At 53.6% G+C, this 27,542-nt stretch overlaps 1 protein-coding gene across 1 annotated transcript; it reads right to left on the bottom strand.

Moving 5' to 3' along the window:
* Positions 1–855: 855 nt before the first annotated feature.
* On the bottom strand, positions 856–27,542 carry LOC147116761 (uncharacterized). The gene is made up of 2 exons (XM_085991909.1): positions 27,376–27,542; positions 856–5,262 (listed from the first exon to the last, which is right to left on the bottom strand). The coding sequence occupies exon 2, from the start codon at positions 5,140–5,142 to the stop codon at positions 3,754–3,756; it is 1,389 nt and encodes a 462-aa protein (XP_085848035.1). The 5' UTR covers positions 5,143–5,262; positions 27,376–27,542; the 3' UTR covers positions 856–3,753.

Genomic DNA, 27,542 nt, shown 5'->3' with positions numbered 1-27,542 from the left:
GAGTGCCGCACTGTCGGAGGGGCAGTACTGAGGGAGTGCTGCACTGTCGGAGGGACAGTACTGAGGGAGAGCCGCACTGACGCAGGGGCAGTACTGAGGGAGCGCTGCACTGTCGGAGGGACAGTACTGAGGGAGCGCCGCACTGTCGGAGGGGCAGTACTGAGGGAGCGCCGCACTGTCGGAGGGGCAGTACTGAGGGAGCGCCGCACTGTCGGAGGGGCAGTACTGAGGGAGCGCCGCACTGTCGGAGGGGCAGTACTGAGGGAGCGCCGCACTGTCGGAGGGGCAGTACCGAGGGAGCGCCGCACTGTCGGAGGGGCAGTACTGAGGGAGTGCCGCACTGTCGGAGGGGCAGTACTGAGGGAGTGCCGCACTGTCGGAGGGGCAGTACTGAGGGAGTGCCGCACTGTCGGAGGGGCAGTACTGAGGGAGCGCCGCACTGTCGGAGGGACAGTACTGAGGGAGCGCCGCACTGTCGGAGGGGCAGTACTGAGGGAGTGCCGCACTGTCGGAGGGGCAGTACTGAGGGAGTGCCGCACTGTCGGAGGGGCAGTACTGAGGGAGCGCCGCACTGTCGGAGGGGCAGTACTGAGGGAGTGCCGCACTGTCAGAGGGGCAGTACTGAGGGAGCGCCGCACTGTCGGAGGTGCCGCATTTCGGTGGAGGCGTTAAACCGAGGCCCCCTTCTGCCCTCTCAGGTGGATGTAAATGATCCCATGGCCACTATCAGAAGAAGAGCAGGGGAGTACTCCCTGGTGTCCTGGCCCATAATTATCCTTCAACCACCATCATTAAAAAACATTATCTTGTAGGAACGTGGGTTCCTAACTAAAAGACTGAGTTCTACTCAGGCGATCAAACAAAACGAACGTTAATGAAACAAACAGGTTTTAACAAGAAACTGCAGGATAACGTCGAATGTAGGTCTGCTCTCTTCAGAGGCTCCACGAGGACTGCCGGGCGGTCCCGGGCTGATGTCATGACATCATCACGTTTTTCCCGCCAGTGGGGGATCACACGTGATGAACGGCGTGACGTCATCACGTTTTAGCCGCGCTGTTAAAGTAACCACGCTCTGTACAGTTAAACAGCATAAATTAAGATACAGACTCAGGCTGTAGCTAACATGTTGTTAAAGGAATTATATACAAACGATCTGAGTCCTTTGGTGGCTCCGCCACATGCGCCCCCCCAGAATTGTCTTTAACAGCAAAAGTGAGGCGTCGAGGAGGCCTGACCAGTCTGTCCGAGCGACTTCGGTAACCCTGCAGAGGAAGCTGATGGACGGTGGTCGAGCTGGCGGGCGGCTGTGGCTGAGCTGGCGCGGCGGGTGTGGTCGAGCTGGCGGGCGGCTGTGGCTGAGCTGGCGCGGCGGGTGTGGTCGAGCTGGCGGGCGGCTGTGGTTGAGCTGGCGCGGCGGGTGTGGTCGAGCTGGCGGGCGGCTGTGGTTGAGCTGGCGCGGCGGGTGTGGTCGAGCTGGCGGGCGGCTGTGGCTGAGCTGGCACAGCGGCTGCGGGCGGTCGGCCACGTTTCGGCGGTTTAGCGATGACGACTGGGCGTTCCAGGTCCAAGTGAGCCCGCTTCAACCGGTCCACCGAAATGTGATCCGGCTTTCCTCCGATGTCGACCGAAAAGGATTTTTCTTCCGATTCGATGACGTGGAAAGGACCAGTGTAAGGGGGCTTGAGCGGATCCCGGTGAGCGTCGTGTCGGATAAATACGTACTCGGCGCTCTTCAGCTCAGCCGGCATGTGGGAGCTCTGTAGGCCGTGATTTGATGTAGGCACTAGAGCGAAGCATCTGGCCGCTTCCTGGTGGCTGATGAGTTGCTGGGAGGCGGACCATGGCTCTGTGGGAGAAGGGAGGAAATCCCCTGGTACTCGGAGCGGCTGGCCATAAACGAGTTCCGCCGAGGACGATTGCAGGTCTTCTTTGGGCGCCGTACGAAGACCCAAAAGGGCCCATGGGAGCCTGTCCACCCATCCCGCACCTTGAAGACTGGCCCGTAGGGCGGCTTTAAGCGAGCTGTAGAATCGCTCGCACAGGCCGTTCGCCTGTGGATGATAGGTGGTGATGCGATGAAGTTTGGTGCCGAGCCACTGAGCTACAGCATTCCAGAGCTCCGAGGAAAATTGTGGCCCACGATCGGAAGAGATGTCCGCCGGTACCCCGAAATGAGCAACCCAACAGGAGATGAAAGCTCTAGCGACGTCTGCCGAAGTGGTGGAAACCAAAGGAATTGCCTCTGGCCAACTAGTGCGGTCCACCATGGTGAGGAGATGCGTATAACCCTGAGAAGGCGGAAGCCGCCCCACGAGGTCCACATGCGAATGTAGCCACTGGAGCTTTAACATGACGCTGGACCTTGGCCTTCTGGCAGACCACGCAGGTGTTGGCCCAGTCACGGACATCGAGGTGCATACCCTTCCAGACGAATTTTGCTGACATTAGCCATTGTGAAGCCTTCATACCAGGGTGCAACAACCCGTGTATGGTGTCAAACACCTTCCGGCACCATGCGACTGGCACGATAGGTCAGGGAACGCCCATGGAGACGTCGCAAAGGAGCGTGGTGCCTGCGGCCTGGAAACTGACGTCGGCCGCTTGGAAACTAGAGGGGGCGGTTCTGTATGATTGGACCTCTGGGTCCGAGGCCTGATCCGCAGCCATGAGGGCGTAGTCAATCCCAAGGTGAACCGCATGGACCGTCGCACGGGAGAGGCAATCCGCCACCAGGTTGTCTTTACCAGACACATGTTGAATGTCCGTGGTAAATTCAGAAATAAACGTCAGGTGACGTTGTTGACGAGCTGACCACGGTTCGGCGGTCTTGGCCATGGTGAACGTTAGAGGCTTGTGGTCGACAAAAGCCGTGAAGGGACGTCTTTCTAATAAGAACTGGAAATGGCGGATGGCTAGAAAAAGGGCCAGCAACACCCGATCGAAAGCGCTGTATTTTCTTTCATTTCTCCGTAGTTGACGGCTGAAAAACGCCAGCGGTTGCCACGTGCCGTTCACCCACTGCTCCTGCACTGCGCCGATGGCGTAGTCTGACACGTTGGTGGTAAGGGCGATGGTGGCACCTGGAAGCGGGTGCGCCAGTATGGCTGCGTTGGCCAAGGCGCTCTTGATGTTGACGAACGCCTGGTCCATCTCGGCCGTCCAGCTGATTGGATCCTTACCGGACTTGCCCTTGAGGGCCTCGTACAAAGGCTGCATAAGCAGAGCCGCCTTAGGGACGAATCAGTGATAGAAATTGACCATCCCGAGGAACTCTTGCAGGGCCTTGATGATTGGCGGGCGTGGGAAAGAGGTAACAGCCTCCACCTTCGTCAGTAAGGGGACGTGATGTGATGTCCCAGGAAATCGATCCGCTGCAGGCCGAATTGGCACTTGGCCGGGTTGATGATCAAACCGTGCTGACTGAGGCGTGTAAAGAGGGTACGCAAATGGCAGATGTGCTCTTCCTTGCTAGCGCTGGCGATGAGGATGTCGTTGAGGTAGACGAAGATGAAGTTTAGGTCTCAGAGCACGGAGTCCATCAAGCGCTGGAAAGCCTGTGCTGCGTTCTTCAAGCCAAACGGCATCCGCAGGAACTCAAAAAGGCCGAAAGGGGTGATGACTGCGGTTTTCGGGATGTCTTGCGGGTGCACGGGAACCTGGTGATACCCACGGACGAGGTCGACTTTTGAAAAGATGGAATTTCCCGCCAAATGGGCCGAGAAAACCTGAATATGCGGGATCGGGTACCGATCAGGAGTAGTGGCGTCGGTAGTCGCTGCATGGCCGCCAGCCGCCGCCCGGTTTCGGAACAATGTGGAGAGGCGAAGACCAGGGAATATTCGACCGGCGAATAATCCCCAGCCGTTCCATCGTGTCGAACTCTGCTTTCGCAGCCGCGAGCTTGCCGGGTTCAAGCCTTCTAGCTCGTGCATAAACCGGGGAGCCAGTAGTGGTGATATGATGTTCAACACCATGCTTTGTGGCTGAGGAGGAGAAAGTGGGCCTGGTCAGCTCCGGGAACTCTCCGAGGAGCCGAGTGAAGTCATCCGGAGATGGGAATGCGCAGGCGATAGAGCGCGACACGACGTTACCGCGGTGGCACGGAATTGAGTGGAAGGTGGCCGCGTTGATCAACCGGCGGTGCCGGACATCGACGAGGAGGCCGTTGGCACACAGAAAATCCACCCCTAGGATGGCCTGCGAGACTGTGGCCATGACGAATTCCCAATGGAAGTGCTGACCGCCGAAACAAACTTGGACCCGCCGCTTTCCGAAAGTTTGAATGGCTGCGCCATTAGCCGCGACGAGGGAGAGGCCGTGGCCCCCAGCTTGAATATCGAGATTCGATGCAGGTAGGATGCTGCACTGCGCACCGGTGTCGCAAAGGAAACGTCGACCCGATAGGGAGTCGGTGATGAAAAGAAGTTTCCCCGAAGATCCGATGGCCATCGCAGCCGCAGAGCGCCCGTTAGACCCGGTCCTCCTTCGCCAGGAACGCTGCAGGAGCTTTGTTTTTGTTTTGGGTGAAAAGCTGCAGGGAGAGCGGCAGCGTCGTGCTTTCGCGTCAAAACGGGCATGGTAGGAGCACCAGCCCGCTGCAAGAGGAGCTGGAGCCGCGTCTGTGGGGGGTGGGCGTCTCGTGGCAGCGCAGCACTGCTGGGTTACTGTGAAAATCTTATCTGCTTCGGCAGCAAGCTCCGCGCAGTCTGTGACCTCGGACCTGGCTAGGGCAGCCTGCACCTGCTCCGGCAGTTGGCAGAGGAATAGCTCCCGGAAGAGGAAGCATTCCGGTTCGGCACCTAAGAGCGTGAGCATTTGGCTCATGAGCTCGGACGGTTTGGAGTCCCCGAGGCCGGGCATAGCGAGAAGCCGGCGAGCGCGTTCTGACTTCGAGAGCCCGAAGACTTGTAGCAGCCGTGCCTTTAACGTATCATACTTGTGGTCAGTGGGTGGACTACCGAGGAGGCTGACGATCCGCGAGGCAGTGGTGCTATCGAGGGCGGAGACCACGTAGTAATAACAGGTCTGATCCACGACGATGTTCCTGATGGCGAACTGGGCTTCAGCCTGGATGAACCACGCGGCTGGTTGTTGCTCCCAGAACTGTGGCAGTTTCAGAGTCACGACGTTCGTTTCCATGCTGAAGATCTTCCGCGAAAACTGTTCGCGAAAGTCAGGTCTGCTCTCTTTGGAGGCTCCACAAGGGCTGCTAGGGCGGTCCCGTGGCTGGCGTCATGACGTCATCACGTTTTAACTGCGCTGTTAAAGTAACCACGCTCTGTACAGTTAAACAGCATAAATAAAGATACAGGCTCAGGCTGTAGCTAACATGTTGTTAAAGGAACTATATACAAACGATCTGAGTCCTTTGGTGGCTCCGCCACAATCTCATCATTATCTCGTTGTTGTTTGTGGGAGCTTGCTGTGCGCAAATTGGCTGCCGCATTTCCTACATTACAACAGTGACTTCAAAAAGTACTTCGTTGGTTGTGAAGTGGACATTGAGCCATTAAGCAGATATTAGGAGTGGTGACCAAAGGCTTGGTCAAAGAGGTGGGTTTTAAGGAGAGGTGGAGGGGTCCAGGGAGGGAATTGCAGAGCTTAGGGCCCAGGCAACTGAAGGCACGGCCACCAATAGTGGAGCGAAGGGAGGGAGGGATGCGCAAGAGGCCAGAGTCAGAGGAACGGAGAGTTCAGAGAGGATTGTAGGGCTGAAGAAGGTTCGGGAGTGCCAAGCCCATGAGAGATTTTTAGCTCGCGGTCACATAGGACTCTGAGGTTGCGAATAATTTGGCTCATCCAGAGACCGTGGCCAGGAGGATGGAATTGGTGGCGAGAGCTTGGAGTGTGTGGTGGGGGCTGAAGATGAAGGCTTTAGTCTTACCACTGTTTGGCTGGAGGAAGTTGCGGGTCATTCAAGACTTTTTAAATTCATCCTTGGGATATAGGCATTGCTTTTAAGGCCGGCATTTATTGTCCATCCCTAGTTGCCCTTGAGAAGGTGGTGGTGAGCTGCCTTCTTGAACCGCTGCAGTCCGTGTGGTGAAGGTGCTCCCACAGTGCTGTTAGGGAGGGAGTTCCAGGATTTTGACCCAGCGATGATGAAGGAACGGCGATATATTTCCAAGTCAGGATGGTGTGTGAATTGGAGGGGAACTTGGAGGTGGTGGTGTTTGTTGTGTATGTACCTTTAAGGGAATAACTGGTCTTAGACCGCAGTACCAGCAGTGACCACCCCTGTATAAAAGGCCCTAGCAGGCTTCTGTAGTTTCAGTTTCAAGCTGCCTCTTGTTCAGTAAAGTACCTGTTAAACTGTTCTCCCGAAGTCCGTGTATTATTGAGGCGCGGACTTTACAGTGGCGACGAGTAAGTTCGAACTCACCTGCAGTGTGGCATCATCTCACGGGGATCTCGCCTGAAAGGAAGGTCCTGGAAGGTCGAAGTCTGAGCAACGGGTGTCGACCGAGGGCAACCGCCCAAAGAATCCATCGGTGTTTGGAGAATTGCGGGAGACACTGTGGTTCCAGCGAATCGTGCTGGTAGCAGGTAGCGCGCTGACCCTTCCGGACTGCGGCGGGCTCAAGCTCGATCGAGCGGCTCTACAAATCGGGCCGCGCAGCGTCGCCGGGAAAAGAAAACAAGAGAGAGAGGGTGGAGCGCACAGGGTGCGGTCGGTGCTCGAGAACAGGACAGCGGAGAGAAACTAAATGGGGGGGAAGGAAAGCGCGACGCGCCGAAGCTGCGGGTCGCTGCCATTACCCCGTAGAACGCTAGGAGCAGCGTGGCAGTAAGGGGAAGAAGCAAAAGCGCAGGAGGCGCCATTTTATTCCATTGGGGAAGAAGCAAAAGCGCAGGAGGCGCCATTTTAAATCGCCCAAGATGCCGAAAAGTGGCAGTATCACTGCTTTCGACAACGAGGTAGAAGACTGGACCACGTATGTGGAAAGAATTGAAGTGCACTGCAAGGCAAATGAGGTGGCTGATGGAAAGAGGGCGTCGGTATTATTAAATCTGATGGGTGCGAGTCCGTACGGCCTATTGCGGAATTTAATTACCCCAGCTAAACCAATGGAGAAAAGTTTTGAGGAGATTGTTCATATCTTACAGGAACATATAAGCCCTACACCACTGCTGATAGCAGAAAGATTCAAGTTCCATAAAAGAAATCAGCACAAAGATGAGAGCAATGCTGACTATCTTACAGAACTACGCAAGTTATCGAAGCACTGCCAGTTCGGAGCAGAACTGGCAGGCACCTTACGGGATAAGTTTGTCTACGGGCTCCAGAGTGAAGGAACCCAGAAACGACTACTTTCAAAAAAGGACCTGACGCTAGAACGGGCTTTCAGCGTGGCAGTATCCTACGAAGCAGCAGCACGGGGAGCTGCAGAAATACAACAGAAACCACAAGAATACAGCGCTAACGAAATGGCGTATGTAGCTGAAAAGTGCTATCGCTGCGGCAGAACAACCCATGAGCAGAAGGACTGCTGGTTTAAAGACAAAATATGCGGGCAATGCGGGAAAATGGGACATATAGCAAGAGTCTGCAGGTCGGGAAAGAAGACCAACATGACAAGAACTACTAAGGAACAGTACAGGAAAGTAAAGAAACTGACAGATAGTAGTTCAGAAGATCAGGAGAGTGATAAGGACTCCGGGAGCAGGCGACTAAGTTGATTAAAGTTACACAACGTGATCGCAAAAGAAGATCACCGAACCATTTGGATCACCCTCATGATAGCAGGGCCCCAGTGAAGATGGAATTGGACACAGGATCAGCCCTAACTGTCATGAATCGACGAGACTATGAGCGGCTATTCTCACACATACCCTTAAAGGACACGTCCATTGTATTGAAGATATACACGGGGCAAAAGGTCTACCCCAGAGGAAAAATAAGGGTGCCAGTTGAATATAGCGGAAAGGAAACACAGAAACTATACATGTATATACTACGAGATGGAGGACCACCATTATTGGGACGTGAATGGATCCGAAGACTACAATTGGATTGGCATTCCATTCTGGCACTAACTGTGACTGACAAAAAAGATGATGACGTCGCACCTGGACGTCTGTCACAAATTCTATCTGACGCGGAAGAGGTGTTCCAACAAGGACTTGGGACTCTAAAAGGAGTAAAGGCAACCATAAAGATTGAGGATAACGCAACCCCAAAATTTTTCAAGGCCAGACCGGTGCCATACGCGATACGCCCAGCTGTGGAAGCTGAACTGGAGAGTCTGGAGCGTTCGGGGGTGCTGTCTAAGGTGAACTGGAGCGAGTGGGCCACACCCATCGTTCCTGTAATGAAGAAAGCATTGAGCAGCACGCCTGGGGAACCAAGGAAGGTTCGCATCTGTGGGGACTTCAAGGTGACTGTGAACCCAGTCCTGCACACAGTACAGTATCCGCTTCCGCGGATAGAAGATATTTTCGCCTCACTATCTGGAGGGAAATGTTTTACAAAGATTGACCTGGCTCAAGCGTATCTACAAATGGAGGTGGAAGAGGCATCTAGGAAATACCTCACGATAAACACTCACAAAGGCCTTTACCAGTACAATCGACTGGTATTTGGGGTAGCATCGGCCCCGGCTATGTGGCAGAGGGCAATGGAACAAGTCCTGCAAGGGATCCCGGGGACCCAGTGTTATTTGGACGACATCCTGGTTACGGGCGAAAATGACAATGAACACCTTGCCAACCTGGAACAGGTGCTCACGAGATTGCAGGAATATGGGCTACGAGCCAACCGTCCCAAATGTGAGTTCTTCAGGAGACAAATCTCGTATTGTGGCTACATGATTGATGAGGAAGGGTTGCATAAGTCGCCGGACAAGATTGAGGCTGTAGTCAAGGCACCAGCACCAGAAAATGTGTCGCAACTGAGGTCGTTCCTCGGGTTAGTGAACTACTACCATAAGTTCTTGCCGAATTTATCTACAATTCTGCACCCACTGAACGCCCTCCTTCAAACTGGTGTAACATGGAAATGGAGTGATGAGTGTAAGCGTGCCTTTCAGGAATGTAAATGCCAAATCACTTCAAAAGAAGTATTGGCCCACTACAACCCAACACTACCGATTCAGTTGGCATGTGATGCGTCACCTTACGGCATTGGAGCGGTGCTGTCGCACAGGCCTAGAAATTCAGTATAGCCACTTTTGGGGTGGTAAAGTCGGGCGGGCGCTAAAGTTTGCGCCCGCCGGAAAGTGGAGGCCACTTCGCCGATATTCAGTAGCTTTGGCCAAGGAGTTTGGGCGAGCGCTAAAACTGGCGTTGCACCCCTATCTTTAGGCGCTAAGCCGGCGGTGCAGACTGATAGTGCCGAGGCCGGGCGCAGCGCAGGTGCGGTCATGTTTTGATTGACAGCGGACACCCTGGCGCCGGCCAGCTCTTAAAGGGGGAAGGGTCGACTTGGTCTGCTGCCACGCCCTGGATACTGCAGCCCTCCAGCTAGGCCTAAACACTGCTGCTGGAGAGAAATAGCGCCAGCAACGATGCAGAGGGCCCGTGAGCGAGCACAGCGCTTCTCTGCCCATGATTTGAAGGTGCTGCTTAGGGGTTTGGAGAAGAGAAGAGATATCTTGTGCCCAGACAGTGGCAAGAAGGCTCCCAAGAGGCTGTACAGGAGAGCCTGGAGGGAAATCGCCCAGAGGGTCACAGCCAACAGCGATGTCCCCAGGACTGGTGGCCAATGCCGGAAGAAGTTTAACGACCTCACTCGGTTGGTCAGGGTGAGTACCCTTTCCAGTGTCCTCCTCATCCTTGCATGTGCACCTCACATTATGGGCAAAGGGACCTCAAAGGCCTAATGGCCAGCCCTCCTCCAGCAGCTATGGCACTGGCATGAACATCAATAGCACTTTCTGCACTTGACACACTGGCCAAGCTATTCCACCATGGGAGGCAGTGCACACAACAACAGGGCACCACACTGGCCAAGCTATTCCACCATGGGAGGCAGTGCACACAACAACAGGGCACCACACTGAACTTAGAGGCCATCCTTTCTCTTGCAGGCCAAGATGGCCCAGAATCTGAAGAGCCGGACTGTCACCGGGGGAGGCCGTGCCCAGTTCCAGGAGCTCAGTGACTTGGAGGAGCACGTGGGTCGACTCATGGGTGCCCAGGTGATTGGCCCCGTTGCAATTGGAGATGCCGACCCTGTGCTGGGCCCCAATGGTAAGGACATGACCGTTTGGACCTCTCTCGTTCCCCTTGCACTTCAGATCTACATCCTTTGCCACTGTCCCACCAATGCGCATAATGCCACCACTCATGCCTCCCTCGCTGACGCCCTGTCCTCACTCTAAAGCTACTCTTGTGCCTTCCTGCTTTCAGCTGGTGAGGAGGAGGTCCCTGAAGCTGCGAGTGTCAGTCCCTCGGAAGAGGAGGACGACGAGGAGCAAGAGGAAGGCGGCACATCGGGGGAACCCTCATCCGCGCCAGGGGATGGCAATGGAGGGGACACGTCTTTCCTGGAGGAGAGCCAGGGGGAAGTGTTGCAGGGGGGTGTAGCTCCTGTGCCCAGTGGCGTCCAGCCACGCGGGAAGGGTCGGGCAGCACGGCTGCCTTCTCCCCAGAGGGGGGAGGTGTTGCAGGGGAGTGTAGCTCCTGTGCCCAGTGGCATCCTGCCACGCGGGAAGGGTCAGGCAGCTCGGCGGCCTTCTCCCCAGAGGGGGGAAGTGTTGCAGGGGAGTGCAGTTGCTGGGCCCAGTGGCGTCCAGCCACGCGGGAAGGGTCGGCCAGCTCGGCGGCCTTCTCCCCAGAGGGAGAGTCCGGCCTCCACTCCGGAGACGGTCCTCGCCCAGGAGGTGCACCTCCTTGATCAAATGTCCGCGGACTCGGATCGTCGGCACACCGAGTTCATGGGGGTTGTGGGACGGTTGCCTGAGGCCATTGAGTCCCTGGCTCATAGTGTGGCCGATTTCGGGGCCTCACAGGCCAGGGGTTTAGAACAACTCGCGGCAGCACAGGCCAGGGGTCACGAACAATTCGGGGCAGCACAGGCCAGGGGTCACGAAGAATTCAGGGCATCACAGGACGCGAGTCGGGCCGATTTCAGGGCAGCACAGGCAGCGAGTGCAGAGTTGATGAGTGGTGCCGTGCAGTCACTGGCTGGTCTGATGCGGGCACAGACCAGGGCAGTACGGGCACTCACTGCTGCCACACTCGCTGTGTCACGCACGCATCGCCAGGGCACCCGCCACCCTGCTGCAGCACAGCGGTCTGGGCTTCACCAGATTGCTGCGCTTGCTGCAGTGCCAGCCCGGCCGACTGCCAGTGTCTCTGGCGACCAGCCAGCGCCTGGCATCAGCCAGCTTGCCCCCATTGCTGCAGCCACCACTGCCACTCCCCCAGCAAAGCTGCGACGAGCTGCTGGAGAGACTGATGCTGCCCAGCCACAGCTGCAGCAGTCAGCAGCCGGCCCCTCCAGGGCCGGAGCTCGTCTAGGCCGACCCCCAAGGGCATCTGCCGTCACGCATAGTGCCCCTCAGGAGCCTTCCCCCAGCCTTGCAACACCCACAGGGCCCAGGTTGAGGCGGAGCAGCAGGTCGGCCAGGGGCCGGAAAAGCCTGCACAAGGACTCGCCCTCTCGGCAGACAAAGTAGAGTGTGTTGCCAAATGTTTCTTTATATGGGGGTGTTTATGTTCTGTATAGGGGGGTTTGTCTTGGTAAGGCCGAGGATGAAGGCCATTTGGATGGACAAGTTTTGTTATTCCTCCCCAGGTTGTGGGAGTGAGATATGTTTTTGACTGTTTTTTGGGGGTCTTGTCTGTTTTTGGGTTTCATGTGGGAAGGGCCCTGAGTTTGTTCAATAAAGCTTTTTATTTAGTCAGCTTGTCCATGTGTGATGTTTCAAGTGGTTGTTGCGTTAACCGGCTGAGGGCTTGCGGAGCGGCTGCATTCAGGTGCGTTCATTGCCACAAGCCATTCCCTGACAGGGGGCCTAGAAGTGTCGTTCAATAAGCCGCCGACGGACGGCCCTTGGACCTTGTGGCTCCCTCCTGGGCTGGTACTCCTCCTCCTCCTCCTCATGCTCCTCCTGCTCCTCCTCCTGAGGTGGTGGTCCAACGTGAGGTGGCAGTGCCTGAGTCCTGCGGATAGCCAGGTTGTGCAGCATGCAGCAAACGACGACGAACTGGGAGACTCTATCCGGCGAATACTGCAGAGATCCGCCGGAGCGATCCAGGCAGCGGAACCGTTGCTTGAGGACGCCAATCGTTTGCTCTATGATGTTCCTTGTGGCTTGATGGCTTTCGTTGTATGCCTCCTCAGCAGGGGTCCTGGGCGCGCGGAGCGGGGTCATGAGCCATGTGCACAAAGGATAGCCTTTGTCCCCGATAAGCCATCCTCTTGGGGGTGGCTGTGCCTGGAACATGTCAGCCACAGTAGTCTGGCGCAGGATAAATGCATCGTGGCTGCTGCCTGGAAAGCGGGCATTGACAGCTAGGATGCGCTGCCTGTGGTCACACACCAGCTGTACATTGAGGGAATGGTAGCCCTTCCGGTTGCGGTAATCCTCGGCATTGTCGATAGGTGCCCGCATAGCCACATGCGTGCAGTCAATGGCGCCCTGCACCATGGGGAAGTCGGCGATCCTTGCAAATCCGACTGCACGCTGCTCCTGCCTCTCTAGGGTCATGGGGAAGGAGATGAATTGGTGTCTCCTTGCGAAAAGGGCATCGGTGACCTGCCGGATGCAGCGATGCATGGCGAACTGGGAGATGTTCGCTATGTCCCCAGCAGCGGCTTGGAAGGAGCCGCTTGCATAAAAGTTCAGAGCCACCGTGACCTTCACTTCCACCGACAGAGACGTCCTGCACATCAGCTGTGGACGCAGATCTCTGTGAAGCAGCTGGCAGATCTCTGCAACCACCTCCCTTCTGAAGCGCAGCCTCTTAACACAATGCGCGGCAGTCATGGTGAGATAGGACACCTGCTGCCGGTATTCCCTGACTGGGTAAGGCCTACGTTGCCGACGCCTGATGGCCCCTCTGCGTCTAGGCATGGCTGCCCCTCTCACACAGCGTCTGCGAGCCCTTCGCACATAATGCTGGAACTGAGGGTTGGAACCCCATGCAGCCCCCATAATATACTTTCAAACAGTGAAATCACAAAGAGTCAAATTTCCAAGCTCTGGCCAGAAGCCAAAAATACCTCTCCTATGTTGTCCCAAATCAGTAAGGTCTCTTCCTTGGTCTCTGTCCAGAAATCCAAAGCACTAAAGTCATTGCAGCAAAATGGCTGCCCTTTATAGTTCAGTCTAAGTGCCCTTTAATTAGCGCTCCCCGAGGCCCGCAGGGCCTCTGCTGCGTTCCACTTCACAGTTCTTAACAGCGCCACACCCACATTGGGCGGGCGCCACTGAAGTTCCGGTTTGGGGCGCACAAACGGCGTTGCACAACGAAATGACGTCATAAGGTGCGCGCGCAGCTGAGCGCGCGCAAACACTTTGCGCCGGCGCTAAATGTCAACTGAAGTTCGGCGTAGGCGCAGATCGCTCTGCGCCCGGGCGCTAAGTGCCTAGCGCTCGAGATCTACTCCTCTTATGGCGCTAACGGCTGGCGAACGCAACTGAATTTCTAGGCCACAAATTCCGTGACGGTTCAGAGAGGCCGATAGCCTTTGCATCGCGCTCGCTAATCTCAGCCGAGCGTAACTACGCCCAGATTGACAGGGAGGCCCTCAGCCTGGTGTGGGGGGTGAAGAAGTTCAATCACTATCTGCACGGGCAGAAATTCACCCTACTGACTGATCATCAACCCCTGGTCTCAATTTTTAACCCAAAGAAGGGCGTTCTGGTGATGACAGCGCAACGGCTGCAAAGATGGTCACTTTTTCTAGGGGCACATCAGTATGACATAGAGTACAAAGGTACGAAACAACATGGAAACGCTGATGGGCTGTCGCGCCTACCGTTGCCTACGGCGGAAGAAGCACCTGCAGTGGACCCGGTGGAGATATTCCATGCGACCATAGTCGAATGTTTGCCTGTTACAAACGCAAGTATTGAGAAGGAAACCCGAAATGACCCGACGCTCTCTCGGGTCTATGATTTGACGGTGAAGGGATGGCCAGCATATGGCGACTCACTGTTGCCAGCAATCTTGCCAAGGAGGGAACAGCTGTCAGTGTGCCGGGTGGATCCCGAGTGGTAATTCCACCCAAGTTGAGAGATAGAGTACTCAATGAGCTTCACGAGGGTCATCTGGGAGGGGTAAAAATGAAGAGCCTAGCCAGGCCGTTTGTGTGGTGGCCGGGAATCGATAAAGAAATCGAGGATATGACCAAGAGATGCACAGGATGCCAGAGGTCCAAAACGCTCCACCACAGGCCCCGCTACATCCATGGGAGTGACCCTCATCTCCATGGCAACGGGTACACATTGATTTCGCTGGTCCACTTATGGACTCAATGTTTCTAATCGCTGTGGACGCCCATTCAAAATGGCCAGAGGTCATTAAAATGTCCTCCACCACCACGGAGAAAACTATTGCAGTCCTAAGGACCATCTTCGCCAGGAATGGGTTGCCAGAACAGATCTGTTCCGACAATGGCCCACAGTTTGTGTCTGAGGATTTCCGGAGGTTCCTGAAGAATAATAGGGTGAAACATTACACATCTGCCCCATATCATCCAGCCACAAATGGATTGGCTGAGAGGTTTGTTCAGACCTTTAAAAAGGCCATAAAGGCAATGTATAATGACGACATACCACTGCAACACAAGGCGGATAACTTCCTGTTTGCTTACCGGAATGCGACACATGCAGTAACCAACCAAACTCCAGCCGTACTGTTTTTCAACCGGAGACTAAGATGTCGCTTGGATTTGCTCAAACCAAACATAAGACGAGATGTTGAGGATAAGCAGTTCCAGCACATAAATGAGAAGCCAACCAGGAGCTTCAAGATAGGGCAACCAGTCTTGGCCCGCGACTACCGAACAGAAAAATGGCAGCCAGGCACGATATGCACACAGCAGGGACCACTAATGTACACAGTGGATGTTGGAGAGAGCATCGTGAGACGCCATGCTGACCAGATTCTAGAGTCACAGGAACAAGCCAAACCTGTACCACAAGCATGTGCACCTGGTAATGAGCCCGAAGTACAGATTGCGTCTACCTCAGAAGCAGGGGTATTGGAAGCTGACGAACCAACCAATGACAATGAGCCAGAATTGACTCCACCGCCAGAACAGGATACTCGAGAAAGGTGCTATCCAGTCCGGATCAGGAAGCCTCCTCAAAGACTGAACTTATAAATGACTATTTCAGTTGATGTATATATTACTGAGAAAATTGTAATTGTAATTAGTTATTATTTAGTTGTTAAATGAATGTTATGTACTGTTTATCTAAAAGGGGAGGAATTGTTGTGTATGTACCTTTAAGGGAATAGCTGGTCTTAGACTGCAGTACCGGCAGTGACCACCCCTGTATAAAAGGCCCTAGCAGGCTTCTGTAGTTTCAGTTTCAAGCTGCCTCTTGTTCAGTAAAGTACCTGTTAAACTGTTCTCCCGAAGTCCGTGTATTATTGAGGCGCGGACTTTACAGTGTTCCCATGCGCCTGCTGCCCTTGTCCTTCTAGGTGGTGGAGGTTGTGGGTTTGGGAGGTGCTGTCAAAAAAGCCTTGGCGAGTTGCTGCAGTGCATCTTGTAGATGGTACACACTGCAGCCACGGTACGCCGGTGGTGGAGGGAGTGAATGTTTAAGGTGGTGGATGGGGTACCAATCAAGTGGGCTGCTTTGTCCTGGATGGTGTCGAGAGTGTTGTTGGAGCTGCCCTCATCCAGGCAAGTGGAGAGTATTCCATCACACTCCTTACTTGTGCCTTGTAGATGGTGGAAAGGCTTTGGGGAGTCAGGAGGTGAGACACTCGCCACAGAATACCCAGCCTCTGACCTGCTCTTGTTGCCACAGTATTTATGTGGCTGGTCCAGTTAAGTTTCTGGTCAATGGTGACCCCCAGGATGTTGATGGTGGGGGATTCGGCGATGGTAATGCCGTTGAATGTCAAGGGGCAGTGGTTAGACTCTCTCTTGTTGGAGATGGTCATTGCCTGACACTTATCAGCCCAAGCCTGAATGTTGTCCAGGTCTTGTTGCATGCGGGCAGGGACTACTTCATTATCTGAGGAGTTGTGAATGGCACTGAACACTGTGCAGTCATCAGCGAACATCCCCACTTCTGACCTTATGTTGGAGGGAAGGTCATTGATGAAGCAGCTGAAGATGGTTGGGCCTAGGACACTGCCCTGAGGAACTCCTGCAGCGATGTCCTGGGGCTGAGATGATTGACCTCCAACCACCACAACCATCTTGCCTCAGCTGGAGTATTGTGTCCAATTCTGGGCACCGTACTTTAGGAAGGATGTCAAGGCCTTGGAGAGGGTGCAGAAGCGATTTACCAGAATGGTCCCAGGGATGAGGGACTTCAGTTACGTGGAGAGATTGGAGAAACTGGGGTTGTTCTCCTTCGAGCAGAGAAGGTTAAGGGGAGATTTAATAGTGGTGTTCAAAATTATGAAAGGTTTTGATAGAGTAAATAAGGAGAAACTGTTTCCACTGGCAGTAGGGTCAGTAAGCAGTGGACACAGAGTGAAGGTAATTGGCAAAAGAACCAGAGGGGAGATGAGGAAACATTATTTTACGCAGCGAGTTGTTGTGATCTGGAACGCGTTGCCTGAAAGGGCGGTGGAAGCAGATTCAATAGAAACTTTCAAAAGAGAATTGGATAAATACTTGAAGGGAAAAAATTTCTAGGGCTATGGTGAAAGAGCAGGAGGGAGTGGAACTAATTGGAGAGCATCTTTCAAAGAGCCGGCACAGGCACGATGGGCCGAATGGCCTCCTCCTGTGCTGTATCATTCGATGATTTTCCTTAGTGCTAGCTTCACTCCAGCCACTGGAGAATGTTCTCACTGATTCCCATTGACGAACACTCTGACGTCGCAGAGGCAGCGGAGGGGTCGAGAGGGGTGGTGGTGAGATTGAGCTGGGTATCAGATGATGTCAACAAGGGGCAACGTGAAGGTGTGAAGAGGAGGGGTGAAGGATGCATCCTTGGGAGACTCCGGAGGTAACATTGCGGGAGCGGGAAGAGAAGTCATTGCAGTGAATGCTCGGCAAACGATTGACTGTAACGGGGAAAAATTCAGTATCGCCCCATTTGTGGCGCCGTTATCGGCCGTGCGCAAAGTTTAGCGCCTGGCGCTGATTATCGCCTCTGACAGCAAACTTGGCTTTTATCACCCCTGGAGGTGATTGGAGCGCTAAATCAGGCGCTTCACACCTGTCTTAAGGCGCAAGCACCGAGGAGCGAGGCGCTACCTCAGAGTGCTGGCGAAGCAAGGAAGGGCAACTCAAAATCAACCTGCAAAGTGCTGCTCAGTACTCAAAACTCCTTCACACAGCGTTGAATCTCTCCAGAAGTCTCTCTCTCTCTCTCTCTCTCTCTCTCTGACTGTGTGGTGCAAAAATATCACCGACAAAAAAAGGCAGGAAGCGGTCGCCTTTAAATAGCGCTCCCCCAGTCCCTTTCTGACAGTATAACGCTCCCCTCAAACTGTCGTTGCTAGCGGCAGGCGGAAAGGCAGGGGGCGCCACTCAATATCCGGTCCGGGGCGCTAACGGGGCGTTGCGCACTCAACTGACGTCACGATCTGCGGGCGCAGGAGATCGTGGCGGAAGTGTTTAGCGCCGCCGCAAAATGTCTAGTTAATTTTGCGAGCGGCACAAATATCGCCGCGCCCGGGCGCTAGTTGCTTTGCGCCCCAATTGGCGCCCTCTTCAGGCACTAACGGGAGGCGCAAGCAACTGAATTTTTCCCCCGAAGAATATAACCAGGCGGGAGCAGTCCCACCTGTAGTGTATGTAACCTGTACCACCTTAAGAGGATACCTTAAGGTGATGGACTACTTTCTGATGCCTTCTGTACATTGTAGTACCGGTGGTGACCACACCAGTATATAAACCCTGTGGAGCAAAGTGTATTTCAGTTCAGCCCTGACCCTCAGTTACTAAAGACCTGTTTAAATATTCTGTAGTCTGTGTCCAGTTATTCAGCATAACTACATTTGAAAGCACAGACTCAACAGTGGCGACGAGTCTGATCGTACCTAGCGGCAGTTTTGCATCCAAGGAAGCTTCGTCCTCAGAACGGGCGTCGAAAAGGGGCATCCGCCCTCAACATCCTGCTGAGCACTGCATCGCACGGGAGGCCATCGGGAACCCGGGTTGGTTTGCTGGCCACGAAGTCCACCATCAGCAACAGGCAGTGATCATCCCTTCTACGACAGCGGCGGGTAAGCCCGATCGAGCGGCACGGAGGGGAAGTCGGCCGAGTTGTCAGTGGGAGAAGGGGAGGGAAAACGAAGAAAAGGGCGGAGAACACGACCGCAGCCGGTGTCAGGGGCCGGACTGCAATCGGGGCAGAGACACGCAGCAGCCAGAAAAGCGTTGATGTCCACGAGGACCGCGGGAGCGGCGGGGAACAAGAGCAGCAGCGTCGGGGGAAATAAAGGACCGCTGGGAGGCGAGAACGGCAACAGCATGGTAATCGCCATTTTTAGTCGGCGGGGGAAGAAGACAAGCGTGGGAAAAGCCGCCAAGCGTGGGAAGCCGCCATTTTGAAAAATAAAATAAAATAAAGGAAACTCAACAAGGATGCCAAAAACGGGTAACATCACTGCTTTTGATAGCGATGTAGAAGATTGGGCCACTTATGTGGAACGCGTTGAAGTTTACTGTACAGCGAATGAGGTACCGGTGGATAAGAAAGCACTAACCCTATTAAACTCGATGGGTGCGAAGACGTACAGGTTATTAATGCACCTTGTAACACCAGATAAACCAGTAGGAAAGAGTTTCGCGGATATTGTTACTATCCTGCAAGAGCATTTAAACCCCACGCCGCTGCTGATAGCGGAACGATTTAAATTTTACAAAAGAATTCAGCTTAAAGAGGAAAGCAACGCTGAATTCTTAATCAAACTGCGCAAGTTATCAAAGTACTGTCAGTTCGGTACAGGACTAGCAGACGCTCTGAGAGATAAGTTTGTGTGTGGGCTACTAAGGGAAGGAACCCAGAAGCGACTGCTAGAGGAAAAGGACCTTACGCTGGACAAAGCTTTCAGCATTGCAGCATCGCACAAGGCAGCAGCACGAGGCACTGCAGAAATGCAGCAAAGGCCATTGGAATTCAGCACCAATGAAATGGCATTGGGCGCAGTAAAGTGCTATCGTTGCGGAAGGACAACGCATGACCAGAACCAGTGCTGGTTCAAAGATAAAGAATGCAGGCAATGTGGCAAACTTGGTCACATAGCAAGAGTATGCCGGTCAGGAAAGAAGACCAGCAGCAAAAAGTCGCCGCAGGAGAAGTACAAAAAAGTACACAAGGTGACAGAGAACAGTTCGGATGAACAGAAGATGGATTCAGACTCCAGCAGTAAGGAACTGGGTTGTCTAAAAATACATAATGTGGGTAACACAGCAGACCACCAAACTATCTGGGTCATGCTTCGGATAGCAGGAGTCCAAGTGAAGATGGAATTGGACACTGGATCGGCATTGACGGTCATGAATAAGCAAGATTACAAAAGGTTATTCTCACACATTCCCCTGAGGGATACGGAGATTGTATCGAAAACATACACGGGGCAAAGAGTATACCCCATCGGAAAGATTAAGGTAAAGGTGGTCTACAATGGTAAAGAAAGTCAGGAAATGGACTTGTATGTGTTACCTGAGGGAGGTCCGCCACTACTGGGACGGGAATGGATCCGGAGAATAAATGTGGACTGGCATTCCTCACAAGCACTAACTGTAGATTCCTGTAAAGAGGACGACGTCAAGCCTAAACGACTGTCCAAAATATTGGACGATGCTAAGGAGGTGTTCCAACAGGGACTGGGAACACTGAAAGGAATTACGGCAAACATCAAGGTTGAAGAACATGCAAACCCAAAATTTTTCAAAGCCAGACCGGTACCTTATGCGATACGACCTGCTGTGGAAGCAGAGCTGGAAGGGCTAGAACGTTCAGGAGTACTGTCAAAGGTGGACTGGAGCGAATGGGCCACACCCATTGTTCCCGTCATGAAGCGTTCGTTGAGCAACAAGCCGGGGGAACCTGGGAAGGTTCGCATCTGTGGCGATTTCAAGGTCACTGTTAATCCGGTTCTTCACACGGTGCAATATCAGCTTCCGCGGATTGAGGATATCTTCGCTTCGCTGTCTGGCGGGAAACACTTCACCAAGATAGACCTGGCGCAGGCGTACCTACAGATGGAAGTTGATGAAGCGTCACGCCAGTATCTCACGATCAACACACATAAGGGCTTATATCGGTATAATAGACTGGTTTTTGGAGTGGCATCGGCTCCAGCGATTTGGCAAAGGGCCATGGAGCAGGTATTGCAGGGAATTCCAGGCACTCAATGCTACCTGGACAGCATTCTGATTACAGGAGATGATGATAAGGAACACCTCGCGAATTTGGAGCAGGTGCTCACCAGATTGAAAGAATATGGACTCAGAGTTAATCGCCAGAAATGTGAGTTCTTTCAGAAGCGAATCTCGTACTGCGGCCACGTCATTGACCAGGAGGGGCTTCATAAGTCACCTGACAAGATCGAAGCTGTTGTGAAAGCTCCCGCTCCGGAAAATGTATCCCAGTTGAGGTCGTTCCTTGGGTTGATTAACTATTACCACAAATTTCTTCCAAATTTATCCACGGTGTTACACCCGCTGAACGCTCTTTTGCAAATGGGAGTACCATGGAAGTGGAGCGAGGACTGTAAGCGGGCTTTTCAAAAAAGCAAGGCACTGATCACCTCTAAGGAAGTGTTGGCTCACTTTAACCCAACGCTGCCTATTCGCTTAGCTTGTGATGCTTCTCCATATGGTATCGGGGCAGTGCTCTCACATAAGTTGCCAAATGGCTTGGAAAGGCCAGTCGCGTTCGCATCCAGATCATTGACCTGCGCAGAGCGCAACTATGCTCAGATAGATAGGGAGGCTCTCAGCCTCGTGTGGGGAGTTAAGAAATTTAACCATTACCTGCAAGGCCAAAAGTTTACGCTGCTGACAGATCACCAGCCGTTGGTTTCCATTTTTAACCCTAAGAAGGGTGTTCCGGTTATGACGGCGCAGAGGCTTCAGAGATGGTCCCTTTTCCTAGGGGCACATCAATATGATATCGAATTCAAAGGTACAAAGCAACATGGTAATGCTGATGGGCTGTCGCGCCTGCCACTACCTACAGCGGAAGAGGCACCGGCAGTTGACCCTGTCGAGATATTTCACTCGACCATCATCGAATGCTTACCAGTCACCAATGCGAGTATTGAGAGAGAGACCCGAAACGACCCGACACTGTCTCGGGTCTATGATTTGACAGTGAAGGGATGGCCAGCACATGGCGAACCACTGTTACCTGCATTCTCAGCCAGACGAGAACAGCAGTCCGTCTGTCAAGGAACATTGATGTATGGAACAAGGGTGATTATTCCTCCTAAATTAAGGGAGAGAGTTCTGAAGGAACTGCATGAAGGTCATCTGGGGGGAGTCAAGATGAAAAGCCTTGCTAGGGCTTATGTGTGGTGGCCAGGTATCGACAAACAAATAGAGGATCTGACTAAAAGCTGCTCAGGGTGCCAAAAAGTTCAAAACGCACCTCCAATTGCACCGCTGCATCCGTGGGAATGGCCTTCAACCCCATGGCAACGTGTGCTTATCGACTTTGCAGGTCCATTCATGGATTCCATGTTTTTGATAGCGGTAGACGCACATTCTAAATGGCCAGAAGTGATTAAGATGTCGACCACTACCTCTGAAAAGACGATCGCAGTTCTAAGAACCATATTTGCAAGGAATGGGTTGCCGGAACAAATATGTTCAGACAACGGACCACAGTTCGTGTCAGAAGAATTCCAGAAATTCATGAAAAAGAATGGGGTGAAACACTATACATCTGCCCCATATCATCCGGCTACCAATGGGTTGGCCGAGAGATTTGTACAAATGTTCAAAAAGGCGATAAAGGCCATGAGCGAAGACCATATTCCACTACAACACAAGGTGGACAATTTCCTGATGGCATATCGAAATGCCACGCACGCAGTGACAAATCAAAGCCCTGCCATAATGTTCTATAACAGGAGGTTGCGGTCCCGGTTGGATTTGTTAAAACCCAATGTGCGTAGGGAAGTCGAAAACAAGCAATTCCAGCACGTAAATAACAAGGCCACTCGGAGTTTCGAAATAGGACAACCAGTGTTGGCCAGGGACTATAGGAATGATAAATGGCAATCCGGAACAATTCGTGCCCGACAAGGACCCTTGATGTACACGGTAGACGTTGGTGAGAACGTAATACGACGTCATGCTGACCAACTTGTGGAATCGAGAACAAGGGTCGACCCCATGTCTACGGCAGAGACACCAGTTGAAGAAGTTATTGAGCCTGTAGCATCTACCTCAGACTCGAACGTACATGATGATGTTCAATCCATAGGAGATCAAATGGATGAGTCACCCCAGCAACGAGAACCAGAGACCCCTGAAAGGCGTTATCCGGCCCGGATCAGGAGGCCTCCTCAGAGACTGAATCTTTGAACAGTTTTGTGTGAAAGTTGTATATATGTTATCCATGTTATGTTTAAATTGGGGTGTACACTGTTAAGCTAAAAGGGGAGGGATTGTAGTGTATGTAACCTGTACCACCTTAAGAGGATACCTTAAGGTGATGGACTACTTTCTGATGGCTCCTGTACATTGTAGTACAGGTGGTGACCACACCGGCATATAAATCCTGTGGAGCAAAGTGTATTTCAGTTCAGCCCTGACCCTCAGTTGCTAAAGACCTGTTTAAGTATTCTGTAGTCTGTGTCCAGTTATTCAGCATAACTACATTTGAAAGCACAGACTCAACACCACCCTGCTGGACAACGGCGGAGAGGTGTTGGAGGAGGATGGCATTGTCGCCCATGTCAAAAGCTGTACAGAGGTGGGGATGGATGAGGAGGGATAGTGCACCTCTGTATCAGTCACACGGGATAGCAGTGCCTGTGGGACCCGTCCCCCAGTGAGAGTCAGTGCCTGTGGAACTGTACCCAAGTGAGAGTCAGTGTCTGTGGAACTGTACCACAGTGAGAGTCAGTGTCTCTGGAACCCGTACCACAGTGAGAGTCAGTGTCTGTGGAACTGTACCCCAGTGAGAGTCAGTGCCTGTGGGACTGTACCCCAGTGAGAGTCAGTGTGTGTGGAACTGTACCCCAGTGAGAGTCAGTGTCTGTGGAACTGTACCACAGTGAGAGTCAGTGTCTCTGGAACCCGTACCCCAGTGAGAGTCAGTGCCTGTGGAACTGTACCCCAGTGAGAGTCAGTGTCTGTGGAACTGTACCCCAGTGAGAGTCAGTGCCTGTGGGACCCGTCCCCCAGTGAGAGTCAGTGTCTGTGGAACTGTACCACAGTGAGAGTCAGTGTCTCTGGAACCCGTACCACAGTGAGAGTCAGTGTCTGTGGAACTGTACCCCAGTGAGAGTCAGTGCCTGTGGGACTGTACCCCAGTGAGAGTCAGTGTCTGTGGAACTGTACCCCAGTGAGAGTCAGTGCCTGTGGGACCCGTCCCCCAGTGAGAGTCAGTGCCTGTGGAACTGTACCCCAGTGAGAGTCAGTGTCTGTGGAACCCGTCCCCCAGTGAGAGTCAGTGTCTGTGGAACTGTACCCCAGTGAGAGTCAGTGCCAGTGGAACTGTACCCCAGTGAGAGTCAGTGCCTGTGGGACCCGTCCCCCACTGAGATTCAGTGCCTGTGGAAATGTACCCCAGTGAGAATCAGTGTCTGTGGGACTTGTCCCCCAGTGAGAGTCAGTGTCTGTGGAACTGCACCCCAGTGAGAGTCAGTGCCTGTGGAACTGTACCCCAGTGAGAATCAGTGTCTGTGGGACTCGTCCCCCAGTGAGAGTCAGTGCCTGTGGAACTGTACCCCAGTGAGAATCAGTGTCTGTGGGACTCGTCCCCCAGTGAGAGTCAGTGCCTGTGGAACTGTACCCCAGTGAGAATCAGTGTCTGTGGGACTCGTCCCCCAGTGAGAGTCAGTGCCTGTGGAACTGTACCCCAGTGAGAGTCAGTGTCTGTGGAATCGTCCCCCAGTGAGAGTCAGTGTCTGTGGAACTGTACCCCAGTGAGAGTCAGTGTCTGTGGAATCGTACCCCAGTGAGAGTCAGTGTCTGTGGAACTGTACCCCAGTGAGAATCAGTGTCTGTGGAACTGTACCCCAGTGAGAGTCAGTGTCTGTGGAACTGTACCCCAGTGAGAGTCAGTGCCTGTGGAACTGTACCCCAGTGAGAGTCAGTGTCTGTGGAATCGTACCCCAGTGAGAGTCAGTGTCTGTGGAACTGTACCCCAGTGAGAATCAGTGTCTGTGGGACTCGTCCCCCAGTGAGAGTCAGTGCCTGTGGAATCGTACCCCAGTGAGAGTCAGTGCCTGTGGAACTGTACCCCAGTGAGAGTCAGTGCCTGTGGAACTGTACCCCAGTGAGAGTCAGTGTCTGTGGAATCGTACCCCAGTGAGAGTCAGTGTCTGTGGAACTGTACCCCAGTGAGAATCAGTGTCTGTGGGACTCGTCCCCCAGTGAGAGTCACTGCCTGTGGAATCGTACCCCAGTGAGAGTCAGTGTCTGTGGAACTGTACCCCAGTGAGAGTCAGTGCCTGTGGAACTGTACCCCAGTGAGAGTCACTGCCTGTGGAACTGTACCCCAGTGAGAGTCAGTGCCTGTGGAACTGTACCCCAGTGAGAGTCAGTGTCTGTGGAACTGTACCCCAGTGAGAGTCAGTGTCTGTGGAACCCGTACCCCAGTGAGAGTCAGTGTCTGTGGAACTGTACCCCAGTGAGAGTCAGTGCCTGTGGAACTGTACCCCAGTGAGAGTCAGTGTCTGTGGAACTGTACCCCAGTGAGAGTCAGTGTCTGTGGAACTGTACCCCAGTGAGAGTCAGTGTCTGTGGAACTGTACCCCAGTGAGAGTCAGTGTCTGTGGAACCCGTACCCCAGTGAGAGTCAGTGTCTGTGGAACTGTACCCCAGTGAGAGTCAGTGCCTGTGGAACTGTACCCCAGTGAGAGTCAGTGTCTGTGGAACCCGTACCCCAGTGAGAGTCAGTGTCTGTGGAACTGTACCCCAGTGAGAGTCAGTGCCTGTGGAACTGTACCCCAGTGAGAGTCAGTGTCTGTGGAACTGTACCCCAGTGAGAGTCAGTGTCTGAGGAACCAGTACCCCAGTGAGAGTCAGTGTGTGTGGAACTGTGCACCAGATAGAGTCAGTGTCTGTGGAACCCGTACCCCAGTGAGAGTCAGTGCCTGTGGAACCCATACCCCAGTGAGAGTCAGTATCTGTGGAACTGTACCCCAGTGAGAGTCAGTGTGTGTGGAACCCGTACCCCAGTGAGAGTCAGTGTGTGTGGACCCCGTACCCCAGTGAGAGCCAGTGTCTGTGGAACCCGTACCCCAGTGAGAATCAGTGTGTGTGGGACCCGTACCCCAGTCAGAGTTAGTGTCTGTGGGATCCACACCCCAGTGATGGTCAGTGTCTGTGGAACCCGTACCCCAGTGAGAGTCAGTGTCTGTGGAACTTGTACCCCAGTGAGAGTCAGTGTCTGTGGAACCCATACCCCAGTGAGAGTCAGTGTGCTTGGAACCCGTACCCCAGTGAGAGTCAGTGTCTGTGGAACCCATACCCCAGTGGGAGTCAGTGTGCTTGGAACCCGTAACCCAGTGCGAGTCAGTGCCTGTGGAACCCGTACCTCAGCGAGAGTCAGTATCTCTGGAACCTGTACCCCAGTGAGAGTCAGTGTCTGTGGAACCGTACCACAGTGAAAGTCAGTGTGTGTGGAACTGTACCCCAGTGAAAGTCAGTGTGTGTGGAACTGTATCCCAGTGAGAGTCAGTGTGTGTGGAACCCGTACCCCAGTGAGAGTCAGTGTCTGTGGAACCCGTACCCCAATGAGAGTCAGTGTCTGTGGAACCTGTACCCCAGTGAGAGTCAGCGTCTGTGGAACCTGTACCCCAGTGAAAGTCAGTGTCTGTGGAACTGCGCCCCAGTGAGAGTCAGTGTCTGTGGAACCCATACCCCAATGAGAAGCAGTGTCTGTGGAACCCGTACCCCAGAGAGAGTCAATGTCTGTGGAACCCGTACCCCAGTGAGAGTCAGTGGCTGTGGAACCCGTACCCCAGTGAGAGTCAGTGTCTGTGGAACCCGTACCCCAGTGAGAGTCAGTGTCTGTGGAACCCGTACCCCAGTGAGATTCAGTGTCTGTGGAACCTGTTCCCCAGTGAGAGTCAGTGTCTGTGGAACCTGTACCCCAGTGAGAGTCAGTGCCTGTGGAACCTGTACCCCAGTGAGAGTCAGTGTCTGAGGAACCCGTACCCCAGTGAGAGTCAGTGTCTGTGGAACCTGTACCCCAGTGAAAGTCAGTGTGTGTGGAACCTGTGCCCCAGTGAGAGTCAGTGTGTGTGGAACTGTGCACCAGATAGAGTCAGTGTCTCTGGAACCCGTACCCCAGTGAGAGTCAGTGCCCGTGGAACCTGTACCCCAGTGAGAGTCAGTGTCTGTGGACCCCGTACCCCAGTGAGAGTCGGTGTCTGTGGAAATGTACCCCAGTGAGAGTCAGTGTGTGTGGAACCCGTACCCCAGTGAGAGTCAGTGTCTGTGGAACCCGTACCCCAGTGAGGATCAATGTGTGTGGGACCCGTACCCCAGTGAGAGTTAGTGTCTGTGGGATCCACACCCCAGAGAGAGTCAGTGTGTGTGGACCCCGTACCTCAGTGAGAGTCAGTGCTTGTGGAACCCGTACCCCAGTGAGAGTCAGTGTCTGTGGAACCCGTACCCCAGTGAGAGTCAGTGTGTGTGGAACCCTTACCCCAGTGAGAGTCAGTGTGTGTGGACCCCGTACCCCAGTGAGAGTCAGTGTGTGTGGAACCCGTACCCCAGTGAGAGCCGGTGCCTGTGGAACCCGTACCACAGTGAGAGTCAGTGTCTGTGGAACACGTACCCCAGTGAGAGTCAGTGTCTGTGGAACCCATACCCCAGTGAGAGTCACTGTCTGTGGAACCCGTACCCCAGTGAGAGTCAGTATCTGTGGAACCCGTACCCCAGTGAGAGTCAGTGTCTGTGGAACATGTACCCCAGTGAGAGTCAGTATCTGTGGAACCCGTACCCCAGTGAGAGTCAGTGCCTGTGGAACTGTGCCCCAGTGAGAGTCGGTGCCTTCAGGAGGGGAGAGAAGTGGAAAAACACAGCTGGGTGTGGCAGTGCCAAGTGCCCGTGGTTTCCAGCAGCCCCTGTGTGTCACTGACCTGTGAGGGCATCGATCTCCTTGTGACCTTCTCCTGATATTTACTGAACCTGTGGAGCAAATAACATCGCACAGTGTGTGACACACGAACAACAAATCTTTTCGCTTTTATCTGGGTCCTGTCAATTTTCCCAACGTGTCTTCGAAGCACATTTAAACTCCGGTTGT

Source organism: Somniosus microcephalus, chromosome 6, assembly GCF_052327205.1.
Source record: "Somniosus microcephalus isolate GS21.2 chromosome 6, FLI_Smic_1.0, whole genome shotgun sequence".
Classification (NCBI taxonomy): Eukaryota; Metazoa; Chordata; class Chondrichthyes; order Squaliformes; family Somniosidae; genus Somniosus; species Somniosus microcephalus.
Note: the sequence above shows the minus strand (reverse complement) of the source record. Positions and strands in the feature narration are given on the sequence as shown.

Coding starts and splice junctions, on each gene's coding strand:
- LOC147116761 (XM_085991909.1), bottom strand. CDS start 5,142: ATGGAAACGAACGTCGTGACTCTGAAACTGCCACAGTTCTGGGAGCAA.